Below are 15,841 nucleotides of genomic sequence, written 5' to 3'. Positions count from 1 at the left end.
GGATAGGCGGTCACGAGGGAAGGGGGCTCAGTCTTGCTATTCGAGTCACTTCCAGATACAGCTACACCAACTACAACTACAACAGCAACAACAACAACAACTTAAACAACAACAACAACAACAACAACAACAACAACAACAACAACAACAACAACAACACACACACACACACACACACACACACACACACACCACCTTGCTCACGTTCATGATGGCATGTTTCAAGGCCCATCGTATTTTCACGGAAATTTTCTACCAATTTTCGAGGCTAGTAGGTTGCTCCTGTCATCACACAAACAAACTCAACACACGAGCAACCGAAACAAAACACAGCCCTACAGCCCACCATGCCTGCCTTGCCAGCCACAATGTCTCACAACACACATCAATCATCGCCAACCATCCATGCATTGATTGCTCTGTCGCTCGTGCTAGTTTGAGTGTTTGTTTTGGTTTGAACTTGTGGTGGTCCATTCACCTCCACGCACCTCCACACACCTCATTCACATCCACGCACCTTCTTCCTGCTCGCCGCTTCGCCAAGCTGGTATGCATGCACACATCACCGTTGAACCACAACAATCACCCTTGCTTTTCTTGTTTCGTGTTTCGAACCTTGCTTGTGCGTGTATGCGCGCGTGTGTGTGTTTGTGTGTGCGTGCGTCTTTGATGCTGTTCCCCCTTGCGGCCCCACGGGCTTCTCTGCGCTGTGCGCGTGCGTCAGCGTGTGTTTATATTTTGATTCTGCGTGTGCAGCAATTGCACCTCACCGTCAAACACACCACGCCACACAGCAAACGGACGCAATCGCTCCACATTGCTCCTGCTGCTCCGACGATCGCGCCCTGGATCCTGATTGATCACCCAGCACGCCAGCGAAGGAGCAAGCAATCACCACACTACCCACCCGTGCCACCCGTGTTGCCACCAGCACCACCAACCGCCACAGCTGCCACAACCAACCGACACACCCGCGTCGCCGTTTCCCCTTGGCGCTCGAGCCTGCACGGCTTTCTATTTTTCTTCTCCAAAAGGGAGCTTGCATCGCATCGTATCGCATCCAACCCCCGCCCCCATCCCTCACCTCCCGTTCCCAAGGCGCGCTCGCCGGATCACCCGCGATCAAGCCTCACCCGCGTCCATTGCCAAGAACCCGCTTGCTCGCTCGCTCAGTCTCAGCACTCAAGCTATCGAGCCAACCCAGCCGCCCTCTTTCCCTCGCCAGTGCTTCAAATCACAGCAGCTGTCATCATCAACGTAGCCCTCACGGCTCACCCTGTGCCCCTGAACCATCCCCGCACCCCCGTTGGCGCAGCTGCAGCACCCCCACACGACTGCATCTCCACCCACCTACCCTTTGACGAGACGATTGGGTAAACCCGGTCCAGCAACAACACCGCGACCCAGCCATCAAGCAAATTTGCTCATCTTGCTTCTCGGTCGTGCCTGCGCGCCCCAAAGAAGGCTGCCAGCGGGATGGCCTTCCTCAAGCGCGCCCTGGGCAAGCACAAGCCAAGCATGCTGCAGCGCCAAGGGGCGGAGGACGAGGAGGCCGATGCCGCCATGGAGCCCTGGGCCAACACCAGCTCCTCTGGCCGCCACTATGAGGACGTTCACCGACAACAGCAGCGGCAGCAGCAGCAACAACAGCAAGCATACAACCAGCTGCCGCGACAGCAACAGCAACAGCAACATCCCAATCACGGCCATCCATCGCCCGTACCACAGCGAATGCATGACCCGTACTCCAAGCACGGCGCAGTTCCCAGCGACCTCGCCACAGCAAAGGCCCAGCTGCTGCACGACGCTGCCCAGCTCAGCGCCTTGCAGCTGCCGCTCGCCCAGCACCACCTGCCAGATAGCGCACATCGCCACCGTCGCCAGCGCGCCTACACCACAATACAGCGCAGCACGCCAGACACCAGCGGAGGCCCGGTCTTCGCAGATGGCATCGCAGAGTCTGACTATGACGACAAGCAGCCCCACTACCACCACCACCACCACCAGCAGCAGCAGCAGCAGCAGCAGCAGCAGCATGACCACCACAAACACCATCTCCACCATCATCATCGCCACCATCACCATCACTATCACGATGTAACCAACGAGTCGTTGGAAGGTGATGACAGCGACGACTTGCGCGATGTGGGGTCAAACACAAATCCGGCGCAGAATGCGTCTGGCATCGCCAGCAAAGGTGGTCGAAGCGACCGTCATCAACCCGCAGCCCACCCCAGCGTGCACTGGAGCGATGGCGTTGGTGGCCGCGAACACAGTGATGACAACAACAACAGCAGCAGCAGTAGCAGCAACAACAGCAGCAGCAGCAACAGCAACAACAGCAACAGCAACAGCATTCATCGCACAGGCTCGCACTTGCCCACACACGCCCGGCGCGCAAGGCGGGCGCGTGCAGCCACGTTTGCTGCACGCGACATGCACTCGCAGCGATACCCTGACGTGAGCAAGCTGCTGCGCAAGCCTGGGCTCACTGCCGACGAGATGGGGCAGGCAGGCCTGCTGGAGGGCCCGGGCGAGCACGGCAACGACGACGGCAGCGGCCCAGGGACACCGCTGCTGCGAAGCCGCGCCAGCAGCAACGCAGGCCTGCAGGTCGTCAACTTGGATGACGAGGACGATGAGGAGGACGAGGACGAGGACGAGGATGGGGGCGAGGAAGGAGGCAATCGAGAGGGAGACGACGGAGTAGCTTCCGGTGTGACAGGGAGCTCTGAGCAACCGCATGAGGCCACGGCCCAGGGGAGCGCCCAACACACCGCTGAGGATGGTGGCGCGAACGCAGCTGCAAGTGATCAGCACCTGGACAGCACAAGCAGCAATGCCAGCAACGCCAGCACCAGCAGCAACGCCAGCGCAGCACGCAGCAAAGCGAGCGCCCACGCAGCACGTGTGCCCCTCCTGCCGGACCCGTGCTTTGAGGCGCGCGAGTACAGCCAGCGGCTGCCATCTGCGTCGGCGTGCGCCGCCATCCTGCACCACGGCACCGTGGACGACCGTGCGGGTCTCATGGAGGCCATCATGGTGCGCTGCGCGCAGGAGGACGACTTTTGCACGTCCTTCTTCACCGACGACCTGCTGAATGTGATGGTGCGCCAGGCTGCTTGCCGCGACGTGGCCACGAGCAAGCGGGTGGGCAACTTTGCCATGCGCGCGCTGCTGTATGCTGCAGGAAACATCCACCTGTACCCGCGCCTGCTCAAGCACGCGGGCTTGTTTGGCGCCATTGAGTGCCGGATCCAAGGCAGCGACGTACAGGCGTCTCGGGACGCTGCGCGGCTGCTGAATCAGCTGGCCCGCATCGACCCGGGCACTGGCGACGCCATCATCACCCACAGCAAGAACATGGCGCGCGCATGCGTGCTGCTGCTGGTGCGCGCGGAACACACGGCCACGCTGCAGCTGTGCTCTGCGCTGGCGGCGCTGCGCCGCAACACGCTGGACCTGAGCCCCTTTGCCGCCAACGAGGAGCTCCTGGCCACCCTTGTGCAGCTGGTGTGCAGCCCCGTCACGTGCTACGACGTGCAGGTGGCGGTGGCGCATGCCCTCAATAACCTCGCCTGCGTGTGCCAGAAGGCGCGCAGTGTGCTGTACAGCATGCTGCAGGATGCCCCAGCTCCACCACGCGACATGTCCCCAGCCCACTCCTCCGTCCCTCCCAGCCCGAGCCGTGGTGCGGCTGCGAGGGGCGGCACAGACACGGGTCCACAGCAGCCACAGCAGCAGCAGCAGCAGCAGCAGCAGCAGCAGCAGCGGCAACAACAACTCCCCAGTGGCGGTCACAGCGCTCTCTTGCGCGGCCGCCGTGCATCCATGCCGTCATCAGCCATGGCACGCGGCAGCCCCCAGGCGTCTCCTCCGAGTGCCGTGCCGCGCATGCCCTCGTCGCCACCGCCGATCGGCTCGCAACAGGAGGGTCAGGGACAGCACCCAGCACAGCGGGCAGCGCAGCGGTTACGGCGGCGCGGGCAGACGTGTGTTGTGCGCACGGGCGCATCGTCCTCCATGGCCATTCCACCAGCTGCACAGCACCTGCTCAAACTGCTTCAGGAGACGCCTGGGAACGGCCAGCAGTCGCTCTTTGGTGGCGGGCTGCAGCAACACCAGCAGCACCAGCACCAACCGCACGGCCGGACACGGGCCGCGTCTCTCAGCTTGAACTTGCTTCGTGGCATGGCGACTCACTCCTCGGCGCTCGCTGGCCGCCACAGCTCGTCGCCGTCGTCACCACGTGCGCAGGACGGCAGTGGCATCGGTGGGCATCGGCAGCAGCACGAGGGGCAGCGCCAGCGGCACCACAGCGAGCGTGTGCACTCCACAGCAAGCCATGCTGCTGTAATGGACGCGGCAAGTGCCGGGGGCCGCAACATGAGCGAGGCGAGCGAGGAGAGCGGGAACGGCAGCAGGGAGCACGTCCCACGCCGCGACACGCCAAGGCCCGTGGCGTTTGGCGCTGAGGGTACAGGGCGCGATGACGCGTGGTCCGGCTCGGACAGCGTCGATGTGGATGAGTATGGTGACGGGGATGATGGCAGTGATGAGGAGCAGCAAGAGGAGCAGGGTAACGCTGCCCGGGGTGGTGCTGCAGATGTGGATGACGCAGGTGCGGGCACAATGCAGGAAGGCACATCCTTGCTTGATGAGCCGCCAGTGGCGGTGCCGGCCGATACGGGCCGCCGCCGCGCCACCTCCATGGGCGCACACGCCATGGTGCTTCAAGCGGCGCGGGAGAGGCTTCTGCAGCAGCAGTGGCACCAGCAGCAACAAGAACAACAACAGCAGCTGCAGCTGCAGGCGGCCAAAGGGCGGAGAAAGGCCAACACGCTTGCTGCTGCACCCGACCCTGCTCTGCTGTTGCAGCTGCAACGCATGCAGGAGCAAGAGCGGCAGCAGCAGGGACAGGGACAGGAGCACCCAGGGGGTGTGCAGTCGAGTGCGACCCAGTTTTCGCGCGTCCCTGCGCCCACACCGCGACCTCACCGCCAGCTTCCCACCCCTGGCCGTGCTCGTGCCCAGACCCTCAGCACCATATCCCGCCACCACAGCGCGCGTCCGCCATCATGATCCCCTCTGTGCACATGTGTGTGTGTGTGTGTCAGTGTGTCAGTGTGTGTGTGTGTCAGTGTGTGTGTGTGTGTGTGAGTTAGTCTGTGTCTATGTCCTTGTCTTTGTCTATGTGTGTGTGTGAGTTAGTCTGTGCCTATGTCCTTGTCTTTGTCTCTCTGTGTGTGTCTGTGTGTCTGTGCCGCGTGGCTTCTTTATTGTGCTTTGTTTGTTGATGTCTTTCCGTATCCCTTTCTGGCCTTCCGTTTCCTCGTGCTCTTGCTTGCTTGCCTGCTTGCACCGTGTGCACTTTCTCTTCGCATCTCATTGTTCACCTTACTTGCTGACTTGCGTACTTGTTTGCCTGCTTTTGTTGTGGTTGCTTGTCTTTTGTCGTTTGCTGGGATGGCGTGACTGTGATGATGAATGAATCAAATGAACCACTCCTTGAACATTGCGACACCGCTGGTTGTTTGATGGCAACCCCACATGACATCACATCACTCACACGCACACACGCACACACACACACACACACACACACACACACACACACACACACACACACACACACACACACACACACACACACACACACACACAATGATGCGGTGTTGGCAGTGTCTGCCCAAAACCCCACACAAAACCAAAAAGAAGGCACCAACACTTCGCTACCTGCCTTGACAGTCGTCCCACATCGTCGAAAAATGCCGTCACATGACGCGAGCAGCAAGAAGGAAGAGCAGCAAGAAGTGGCGTGCCAGCGCCACCGCTGCATTTTCCTTGTTTCCGATGACAGAGCAGCGTGTGCATGCACGATGAGTGGATTGAGTGATAGCGGTGCCGTGCAACACCCAGGCAATACTGGCCACAATGGGGGCGGCGGCGGAGGAGGTGGTGGTGGTGGTGGTGGAGGAGGTGGCAACAGTAGCAGCGGGCGTGGTGAAGAAGGCGCCGCAGATCAGGACCTTGTGGAACTGTTGCAGTTGCTTGAGCAGCAGAACGAGCCGCAAGTCATGTTGCCAAGCGTGGATCTTGATCCCATGGACATTTCCCCATACCTGGGAGACGACATCAACTTCGCCCAGCTCGCTCAACAGCAGCAGCACCACACCCAGCAGCAACCACAGCAACAACAGCAACAACAGCACCACCAACAACAACAGCACCACCAACACCAACAGTACCAAGGACAGCACCACCACCAACAACAACAGCAACACACAAACCATCACTTGAAAGATGAACTCTCCCAGTCATACCCGCACCCAGACAGCCAGACCAGCAACCTACGGCCGCAGGGGCAGGCGCAGCCATCCCCATCCCCGCTCGGTCTGGGCCCACGACAGAACTCAGCGGACCTGTTTAACCTGCTCCACCTCTGGGATATGCCGTCGGTTCATGCGGAGCCGCCAGAGTTTCCTTACCTTGGTGACGCCGGTGTCGCGGATCCCGTGCAAACGGCGCCGTCGCTGTTGCCTCCAACACACTACGACGACGACCACGAGCAGTTACAACAACAACAACAACAACAACAACAACAACAACAACAACAACAACAACAACAACAACAACAACAACAACAACAACAACAACAACAACAACAACAACAGCAGCAACAACAGCAGCAGCAGCAGCAGCAGCAGCAAGCTGGGGCAGCGTTCGCCGCTCCACCGACTGCGACACCAACTGCAGCCAATGCAACGCCCACCGCAAGTCGCCAGACTCGCCGGCGATCTCAGAGACAGCAGCAACAGCAACACCAGCAACGACAGCAGCAGCAGCAGGGACCGCCCCACGTCGCCATCAAACAAGAGCCGGCCACGCCGGTGCCTCCCTCACAGCAGACTGCACCAGCCTTATCAGCAGCGAAGCGGCGATCCGCAGGGCCAGCAAGCGCAGGACCCGCCGCCAAGCAGCCGCATATGGCAGGGCGATCGTCCCAGCACAACCAGCAGGCGAGCAGCATGCAACCTGCATCGTCACGGGCATCCGCCGCCTCCGCTGCATCATCATCATCATTGTCGTCGTCCACGCTGCAACAAACACTCGCCGGCTTTGATGGCACGCAGGACGACTCACAGGACAAGCCGAAGCGGCCGCAGAACAAGGCAGCGGCGGACAAGTATAGGCGGCGCAAGAAGGAGCGCTTTGAGACGATGCAGCAGGACGTGGAGCGATACACGCGCGAAAATACGGAGTTGGCCGTCAAGGCGACGCGCCTGGAGAACGAGAAGGCGTTTCTCAGCACCCTGCTGGAATCCGCTGTGCGCAGCAGCGCCAACCCGTTTGCAGCACTGCTGAACATCCCGCAGTCCCTCATCACGCCCGGCATGCTGCCACGCCGCGTTGATCCTGCCTTGTTCCAGCGGAGTAAAAATGTCATGGAGAAGTTTGTCAAGGAACACGACGCTCAGGTGAGCCGTTGAGGGGCATGGATCGTATGCATGCCTGTGTCTGTGTGTGTATGTGTGTGTGTGTGTGTGTGTGTGTGTGTGTGTGTGTGTGTGTCTGTGTCTGTGTGTATCTGTGTGTATCTGTGTGCCTGTGCGTCCGTCCGTCTGCGTGTCCGTCCATCTGTCTGTCTGTCTATCTGCGCGCGTCTCTTTCTGCGCATATCCAATGAGTTGCTTGCGTGTGTTCGCTGTGCGTTTCGCTGCACCCCATGGCACCTCTCCCGCGTGCACCTCACCATTGCCATCCTGCACCACATTGCATGCGTCCACGGGACCATGACAGGTGGAGAAGAGGATAGCTACACTGGAGGGTCGGGTGCATGCGCTTGTGAAGAGGCTCGGCACATCATCTGGGCACACCACGTCTTCAACAGACACCGGCGATGCTGCGTGACGTCGTAGTCCACGTGCCTGTGCCAGTGCTTCTGCCTCCCGTCTCTTCTATTTCATGTCAATACTTTTGCCTACGCTCTTCTTCACTGTATACGATCGAACCACCGTGTTATGACCCTTTGCCCTTCCCTGCCGTTACCTACATTGGTGTGTGTGTGTGTGTGTGTGTGTGTCTGTGTCTGTGTGTCTGTGTCTGTGTGTCTGTGTCTGTGTGATTGTGTGTGTGTGTGTGTTCAAGTCACCACACCATTGCATTTCATCTCATGACATCACCACTCGCACCCCCATCGCACGACGCCGTTGTTTGCACACGCTCGTGGACGCGGTGTTCTTCCTTTGTTCTTACGTTAGCTAGGGCTGTCCTCTGCTCTCTCTCTCTCTCTGCGTGTGCATTGTCAATGTGATATGACGTGAGCCCACCCCACCACTGCCTGCATTGCTCATTGCTTGTGTGTGAACAAGAAGGCGTTGAGGCCATGGAAAGAGGATGGATGAACTAGGAGGCACTGAGGTGGGGCGTAAAACGTGTAGTGTGTGGTGTTATCATTAATGAAGTTGGCTCTGCAATGGAACCGAACTGTGGGCATGTTTGTGGGCGTGTTTGTGGGTGCTTCCTCGAGACATACCATCAACGTACAAGCAAAGCAAACAAGCACATGAGCACTGCCGCAAACGGCAAGTCAAGTCTCAACGCACGGGCTGGTGGAAGCTGTTGGGCTGTTTGGGAGCATGCCAGACACATCTCTGTCGGGATCTGCGTGCGTGTGTGTGTGTGTGTGTGTGTGTGTGTGTGTGTGTGTGTGTGTGTGTGTGTGTGTGTGTGTGTGTGTGTGTGTGTGTGTGTGTGCGTGCGTGCGTGTGTGTGTGTGTGTGTGTGTGTGTGCGTGCAGTGTAGTGTGTGTGTGTGTGTGCAGTGTAGTGTGTGCGTGCGTGCAGTGTAGTGTGTGTGTGTGTGTGTGTGTGTGTGTGTGTGTGTGTGTGTGTGTGTGTGTGTGTGTGTGTGTGTGTGTGGTTGTGTACAGAGTCACAACGGCAAGAGGACCAGTGAGTAAAATGAATGGGTGGCACGGCACGTGTCGCAAGTCAACACATCACGCAGCACAATCAGCAACAACAGCAGCAACACAAGACTGGAGCACAGGCAGCACCAGCACCACCACCACCACCAGCAGCAACAGAGAAATGAAGGACATCAAATGGAATAGATGCCAGCCAGGGTGAAAACGAGTTGACTCAAACACAATGATAGAATGATGATGCCACATACAAAGGCGAGGCAGCACGCAAGCAATGACGCAAAGCACGAGACACAAGGCCAAGTGCTCGGTCAATTGGTTGATAACGCCACCTTGTTGAGCTCTTGAACAGGGTCAAACCGGAACGAGTCATACACAATGACATGCAGTCGCGACGGAAAAGAGCCAAGCCATTTTCGCAGCCTCCCATAGTACAACCCCTGTTGTGGTTCGTGTGGTGTGAGTGCATTGTGAGTACGGATCCGTAGTTGACGCACAGCATGGGGGAGAGTGGAAACCAAAGGCAAACTGACAAGCGAGCGTGGTAAATCGTAAGACATATCCACTCAGGCGGTGTCACAAGACATGCGCGCAAGCACGCACGAACGAAGGCATCCACAGATCCACACACACACTGCCACACACACACACACACACACACACACACTGTCAAACACACACACTGTCACACACACTGCCACACACACACACACACACACACACACACACACACACACACACACACACACACACACACACACACACACACACACACACACACACGCACGCACGTACACACCCCAACCTTGAGAAGGTAACCTGGGAGAGCCTGCTTGTTGACGCGTCGATACTGCTCAGCGGTCGCAGTCACGCACCGATAAAACGCTTCATAGTCAAAGGCCTCTTTGTGTGGCAACTCGTTCCTCGCGTACAGCTCATCAACCTGACACGAATGTCATGGGTAGATGGGTGAGAGGAGGAAGAAGAAGCAGAAACAAAACATTGCAAGCACCGCTCTCAAGCAAAACAAAAGGCTGACTGCTGAGCGTGCATCCCATGTCATTCGCCGAATGCTTGCAAGCAAGCCCAAGCTAGCAAAGCGAGCAAGCAACAAGCGACAGACAACGCTAGCTTCAAGGCTCACTCCAAGCAGCACCAGCCACAATTACAGTCTCACAAGCCGTATTCCAGCCAGCACAGGTGTGTACCTCACGGCAGTGTCTGAGGATTGCCAGCTCGTCTTTTGTGGCGCTGATGAACGACGCGTACTTGTCGCCGTGGAAGGGGTTGTTTGGGTCACGCGGCTGGTTTGGCTTTGGGCCTTTGCGTCGCATGTCGTGCTGGTAGTGCGAGTACGCGCGAGACACGGGCTCGCGTAAGATCACCAGCAGTTTGATCTGAAGACCAAGTCACGGCATGGCACGCCACTAAAGATGAGCCAGTGTCATAAAGACATCAAGACATACAGGCAGAAGAGAATGGCGGCGCACAACGAGCAGTAAAAAGTTCAATGGCTTCGATGGATCGTGTGCGTGTGCGTCTGTATGTGTATGTGTGTATGTGTGTATGTGTGTGTATGTGTGTGTGCGCGTGTGCGTGTGTGCATGTGTGTGCGTGTGCGTCTGTATGTGTGTGTGTGTGTGTGAGTTCTTGGTTGCAGGAACACAATGAATCGCGACGTTCTTGATTGGCCCATGCGACATGCTCATGCTCCACAAGCGCACGCTGACCTCGTGCGAGTTCACAAGGTGCGAAGAGATGATGTCGAATGCAGTATCGCTCTCGAAGTACGTCGTGCTTGCCTCCATCGTCATCTACGAAAGCGGTGGCAAGGTCGTTTGAGTTTGTTGCTTGCATGCAAATTGGCGCAGCGAATGCTTGCACTCACTTTCCACAACCAAATTTGCAACCCTCTTCAGACGGACAGGGAGTGCAGGGCGTAGAGCAAGCGCAAAGAGCAGGATTGGCGCACCTGCCCGGGGCGCAACGCGTTCAAGTCAAAGCAGGTTGCTGCATAGGAGAGGTGGTACTGGTGGCGAATGGAGGACACGGCAGTGCTCGCGTACGCGGACAAGTATCGCGTGCTAGATGGCATGCTGAGGAAGAAAGGCTCCTGTTCACAACAGTGCCGCCGGATATAAAGCACCCGCGTGAGCGAGAACGGGCTTGGTGTGCGCGCGCGCGCGCGTGTGTGTGTGTGTGTGTGTGTGTGTGTGTGTGTGTGTGTGTGTGTGTGTGTGTGTGTGTGTGTGTGTGTGTGTGTGTGTGTGTGTGTGTGTGTGTGTGTGTGTGTGTGATGGGTAACAGCCATGAAAGTCTGAAAGTGGTGCGCCAGGGAGCACGAGAGCGAAGCAAGTATACACACTTTGACTTTGGCAGCACAGGTGATGTTCGGGTGCTGGCATAGGGAGAAGTACAGCGCACTAGTGCCGCATTTCTGAATTGGGCCAACATGTAACAATAAGGAACGAACGAATGTGCGCATGCATGTGCGTGTGCATGTGTGCGCGGGTGCACAAAGAACGGAATGAGCCCATGCCTCACCCAATGAGAGTGAAAAGCTTGCATACATGCAGGATGAAGTCACACACCCGTGCCCATAAACACAAGTACAAGTGACGCCTACATCGCACAAGTAACACACACACATACATACACACACACTCGCTCACTCACACACTCACAAACTCGCTCACTCGCTCACTCGCAAACACACACACACACACAGACACACACACAGCAAACGGACATAACAACAGCACACATGCGTGTGCGCCCGATTCAACCTCACATGACAAAAACCCCTGTGTGCATACCTGAACGCCGATGATGAGGAAATGCGGGACTTGGACGGCCATTTGCCGTTCAAACGGAGTCAGCATGGACGTGTTCACTGCATTCGCAGGCAGATGGTTTGGTTTGGGTCCCATAAAGTCTGGGTTGCTTGGAGTTGGAAATAAATACTGCTGCAGAGCATCGCCTCTTCTTCTCCCTCTTGACCTGCGGCTGTCATCGGGATGCTGTTGCCCCCGTTGTTGGGACGCGATGTCTAACTTGCCATCGCCTAGAGTGCGCCATCTCCGAGACTGCACTCCAGCTTGCCCCCCTCCCGGAGACCTTGAGCTGGTTGCTGTGACAATAAAGATAAAGAACACCGCTGCCACCACCACCAGCCCTACCAACCACCTGCGCTGAGCCGATGCGAGCCCCGCTATTGTTCCTACTGTTGCTGTAGTTGTTCCTGCTGTTGTTGGGCTGGAGGTGGAGCGCGCTGCAGCTGCGTTTGCTTGCTGAACGCTTCGCATCGCGGTGCTTGGCCTTTGCTTCTTGCTTGCCCTGTTCGCTTGCTTGCTTGCTTGCAGGCAGAAAGAGAAACGGACCGAGAACTGAATTCAGTTTACACATCCAAGCACACACAACGACAACGACCAACACCGACAACAACAAAACAATCGCCTCCTCGCCTCCTTGTTGTCGCCTCTGCTTTCCTGCCTTCCTCCCACCCAACACAACCATGTTCCGCGGCGCAAAGGTGTGGAGGTGGTGATGATGGTGGAGAAGGAGGAGGCGGTGGCTGTGATGGAGGAGAAGGTGGTGGTGCATGACACAGTGTAAGCTTGGTTTATGCAACGCACACAGGCACAACCAAACACACTCAGTCGCTCATTCGCTCATGCCTTCATTCATGCCATTGTGTCACACACACACACACACACACACACACACACACACACACACACACACACACACACACATACACACACACGCACACACACACACACACGCACACACACACACACGCATGCATGCACATCAATAGACGTTTCGGCCCAAGAAGAACTTCAAAGAAGGCACGCTTCGCTATGAGCTGCACAAGAAGGCATCGGTATGTGGCACGTGGCTATGCAAACCCCGACAGGGAGTGAGGGGGTCGAGTCTGCATGGGTGTCGTTCTTTTCATTTGGACATTTGACTTTCAGCTGGGTGAGGAGCTCACAATCTTGCTTCCCCCTGTTGCGCGTGTACCTCTATAATTTGGGGCGAGCATAGGCGTCCCTCAACGCCGGCATGGATTTGAAGGGTTGTGTGCAGCTTCCAGAGGGCGAGGACCTCAACGAGTGGCTTGCCATGCACGGTGCGGCAACTTGTGCGGGTGTGCCTGTGTGTGCCTGTGTGCGTGTGTGTACATGCGGCTGGTTCTGTGCGTGTATGTCTGTATCTGTGTCTATCTTTCTATCTTACACACACACACACACACAATTTCTCTCTCTCTCTCTCGGCTATCTTCGTGCTTTACCTCATGTCGTCCTTCGCACAATTGTGCCACTCACCACTCCTTTCTGTTTTGCGCATCACAGTGGTGGACTTCTTCAACCGCATCAACCTCATCTACGGCACAGTGTGCGACGACTGCACAGACGAATCTTGCCCCGTCATGTCCGGCGGCCCACAGTATGTTCAATGTTCACACACACACGCACATGCACGTGCATGGCCACCTTGGTTCATAGCACTCCCCTTTCCACATCATGGACGTCATCCTCTCCCATGTACACACATTCACACAATCGTCGCACCCACAAATGCAAACACACACGCACACGATAGGTATGAGTACGCGTGGAAGGATGACGTGCACTACAAGAAGCCCACAGTCGTATCTGCACCAAAGGTGAGCCGCCACACTTCCACGTCGTTGTTGGGCAATATCAACCGCAATGTCCCCTCGATGGTTTCCTTTTGTTGCACAATTTCTGTCGCCTGCCCTCACCCATTCACGCACACACTGGTGCACACTTGCCATTCACCGATTGTCATTGCGGTGCTTCCCTGTTGCTACTCAGTACATCACGCTGCTGATGGAGTGGATCGAGACCCTCATCAACGACGAGAAAGTGTTTCCACCAGAAGCTCGTGCGTGTGCATTCGTGCATGTGTCTGTGTGTGCGTGCGTGTGTGTTGATGTGCGTTGATGTTGTTGAAGGTGATGCTGAAGGTGCTGTTGTTAATGACAGCGTGTGTTGTGTGTATCTTCGTGAGCGGGGCGCTGTTCATGCCATTTCATCAGTGCCTGCACAACCAAAACCATCCTCATTATCGATATGCCACAAGGCTGCACATGGACACTGTATTGTGACCCTCACGGCTGCGTCGTTGTTCGATGTGTGCTTCTTGCTGTTTTGTTCAACGCAGACATCCCCTTCCCCAAGAACTTCCACAAGATTGTGCAGCAAATCTTCAAGCGCCTCTTCAGGGTGTTTGTGCACGTGTACTACCACCACTTTGATCGCCTCACCACCATCGGCGCGGTATGTGTTGTGGTGTGTGCTTGTTTGTGGTGCGTGTGTGGTGTGTTGTTGTGTGTGTGCGTGTGTGGTGTGTGTGTGTGTGTGTGTGTGTGTGTGCGTGTTTGTGCGTGTGTGGTGTGTGTGTGGTGTGTGCGTGTGTGGTGTGTTGTTGTGTGTGTGTGTGTGTGGTGTGTGTGTGTGTGTGGTGTGTGTTGTTGTGTGTGTGTGGTGTGTTGTTGTGTGTGTGTTAACCGTCTCTCGGAGGAAGAACTGTTGTTGCAGCTACATCCTTTTGTTTCTTTCACGACCTCAATACGATGCGCAACCAGCTCCCATTGTATGCGCTCTGCCTGTCCACGATCACGTGTCATACTTGACCCGCGAGCGCAATTAGTTCTCATGCCCTCCTTGTCTTCGCTACCGTGATTGCCGGTGCTATCCTGTGGTCCACACAGGAGGCGCACATCAACACGTGCTACAAGCACTTCTACTACTTTGTGCGGACGTTTGACCTCGTGCCCGAGAAGGAGCTCCTGCCCCTGGTGCGTCATTCTTTCTCCTCCCTCTCACTCTGTCTTCACACACACACGCACACAACACACACGCACACACACACACACACACACACACACACACACACACACACACACACACACACACACACACACACACACACACACACACAGCTCTGGCTGTGGTTGTATTTGTTTGTTTTTGTGTCTGCGTTTGGGGCATTATGTACTCCCGTGCACATTGTATGACCAATTGGCTGCTTCCTGTCTCTGCCACGATACGAGCAACGCACACTCATGCAAACCCTTGTATCGACCCCACCCTGACCACCATCACGCTGACACCCCTCTCCATCTTGTGTGTGCTTCGTGTCCTTTGCACAGAGAGAGCTGACGAGACAGCTTCTTCCCAAGGAGGACGCGCTATGAACAACAACAACGACAGCGCACACACACACACACACACACACTCTCTCTCTCTCTCACGCACACGCGCGCACACACTCACACTCACACACCTGCCATGCCCTGCCGATCCTGCTGCCCAGTCATTGTCTTGTTCTTTTTCGCCTTGCTTTGCGCGCATTCCTTTCATCCTCATCGCGTTTCCAGAAGCCCAGCTGATATGTGTGGGTGTGATCTGCTTCCTCCCCAACTGCTGTACACGTAAATTCCTTGCCTCTGTGTGCGTGCGTGTCTTTGTTTGTTTCCTATTGCTGCTGCCTGGTGTCTGCTTTGTGGTGCAGTGCTTGAGGCCTCTGTGTACACCCACGAATACATGCGTACAGCCGACGCCAGCACGATTGCGCGGATTGTGCCTGTTTGCACGAGATGAGCTCGGTCGTGCGTGCATTTGTGTGGCTGTGAGTGCGTTTGCGTGCATGTTTGCACGCGCTTTCGCGTGCACGTGTGTGCATACTTGAGCAAGCTACACTCGTTCAACAATCAACGTCACACGAGTGTGTCCTTCCACCCACGTCAAACAAGGGTGTATTGGGTCGTAATGTAACTAACAGCGGCGGCCTCGCTCGTTTCGCGGAGCTGCCCTAGTTCCAGAATAATGGCTGGGAGTGTAACAACAACAACAACAACAACAACAACAACTTCATGAAGCA

General features: G+C 56.6%; 5 protein-coding genes across 5 annotated transcripts; 4 read left to right on the top strand and 1 right to left on the bottom strand.

Annotated features, from left to right (window-relative positions):
• Positions 1-669: 669 nt before the first annotated feature.
• Positions 670-1,377, top strand: PTSG_00523 (uncharacterized protein; the record flags this gene model as incomplete). The annotated part of the gene is made up of 1 exon (XM_004999008.1): positions 670-1,377. One exon carries the CDS (start codon positions 670-672, stop codon positions 1,375-1,377), a length of 708 nt encoding a protein of 235 aa, XP_004999065.1.
• A 99-nt stretch (positions 1,378-1,476) lies between these two features.
• On the top strand, positions 1,477-5,505 carry PTSG_00522 (uncharacterized protein; the record flags this gene model as incomplete). The annotated part of the gene is made up of 1 exon (XM_004999007.1): positions 1,477-5,505. The coding sequence occupies one exon, from the start codon at positions 1,477-1,479 to the stop codon at positions 5,080-5,082; it is 3,606 nt and encodes a 1,201-aa protein (XP_004999064.1). The 3' UTR covers positions 5,083-5,505.
• A 1,481-nt stretch (positions 5,506-6,986) lies between these two features.
• Positions 6,987-7,911, top strand: PTSG_00520 (uncharacterized protein; the record flags this gene model as incomplete). The annotated part of the gene is made up of 2 exons (XM_004999006.1): positions 6,987-7,478; positions 7,801-7,911. The coding sequence occupies 2 exons, from the start codon at positions 6,987-6,989 to the stop codon at positions 7,909-7,911; spliced, it is 603 nt and encodes a 200-aa protein (XP_004999063.1).
• A 1,299-nt stretch (positions 7,912-9,210) lies between these two features.
• Positions 9,211-12,299, bottom strand: PTSG_00519 (uncharacterized protein). The gene is made up of 7 exons (XM_004999005.1): positions 11,743-12,299; positions 11,292-11,363; positions 10,899-11,039; positions 10,657-10,740; positions 10,135-10,323; positions 9,732-9,869; positions 9,211-9,366 (listed from the first exon to the last, which is right to left on the bottom strand). The coding sequence occupies exons 1-7, from the start codon at positions 12,229-12,231 to the stop codon at positions 9,238-9,240; spliced, it is 1,242 nt and encodes a 413-aa protein (XP_004999062.1). The 5' UTR covers positions 12,232-12,299; the 3' UTR covers positions 9,211-9,237.
• Positions 12,300-12,332: 33 nt separating this feature from the next.
• PTSG_00518 (MOB1 protein) lies at positions 12,333-15,518 on the top strand. The gene is made up of 9 exons (XM_004999004.1): positions 12,333-12,458; positions 12,747-12,812; positions 12,977-13,061; positions 13,285-13,378; positions 13,535-13,598; positions 13,771-13,840; positions 14,120-14,235; positions 14,670-14,756; positions 15,111-15,518. Exons 1-9 carry the CDS (start codon positions 12,441-12,443, stop codon positions 15,153-15,155), a joined length of 645 nt encoding a protein of 214 aa, XP_004999061.1. The 5' UTR covers positions 12,333-12,440; the 3' UTR covers positions 15,156-15,518.
• The last annotated feature ends 323 nt before the right edge of the window (positions 15,519-15,841 follow it).

Source organism: Salpingoeca rosetta (assembly GCF_000188695.1).
Source record: "Salpingoeca rosetta unplaced genomic scaffold supercont1.1, whole genome shotgun sequence".
Lineage (NCBI taxonomy): Eukaryota > Choanoflagellata > Craspedida > Salpingoecidae > Salpingoeca > Salpingoeca rosetta.
The sequence above is the reverse complement of the archived record's forward strand: the minus strand, read 5'-3'. Positions and strand labels throughout refer to the sequence as shown.

Excerpts from the sequence above, each read along its gene's own strand:
- PTSG_00519 (XM_004999005.1), bottom strand. The coding sequence starts at position 12,231 with ATGCGAAGCGTTCAGCAAGCAAACGCAGCTGCAGCGCGCTCCACCTCC. Across the intron at positions 10,741-10,898 it reads ACGCGTTGCGCCCCGGGCAG|ATGACGATGGAGGCAAGCAC; the intron begins GTGCGCCAATCC and ends CCGCTTTCGTAG. Across the intron at positions 9,870-10,134 it reads TCCTCAGACACTGCCGTGAG|GTTGATGAGCTGTACGCGAG; the intron begins GTACACACCTGT and ends CATTCGTGTCAG.
- PTSG_00518 (XM_004999004.1), top strand. Across the intron at positions 12,813-12,976 it reads AGCTGCACAAGAAGGCATCG|GCGTCCCTCAACGCCGGCAT; the intron begins GTATGTGGCACG and ends GGGCGAGCATAG. Across the intron at positions 13,379-13,534 it reads GTCATGTCCGGCGGCCCACA|GTATGAGTACGCGTGGAAGG; the intron begins GTATGTTCAATG and ends CGCACACGATAG.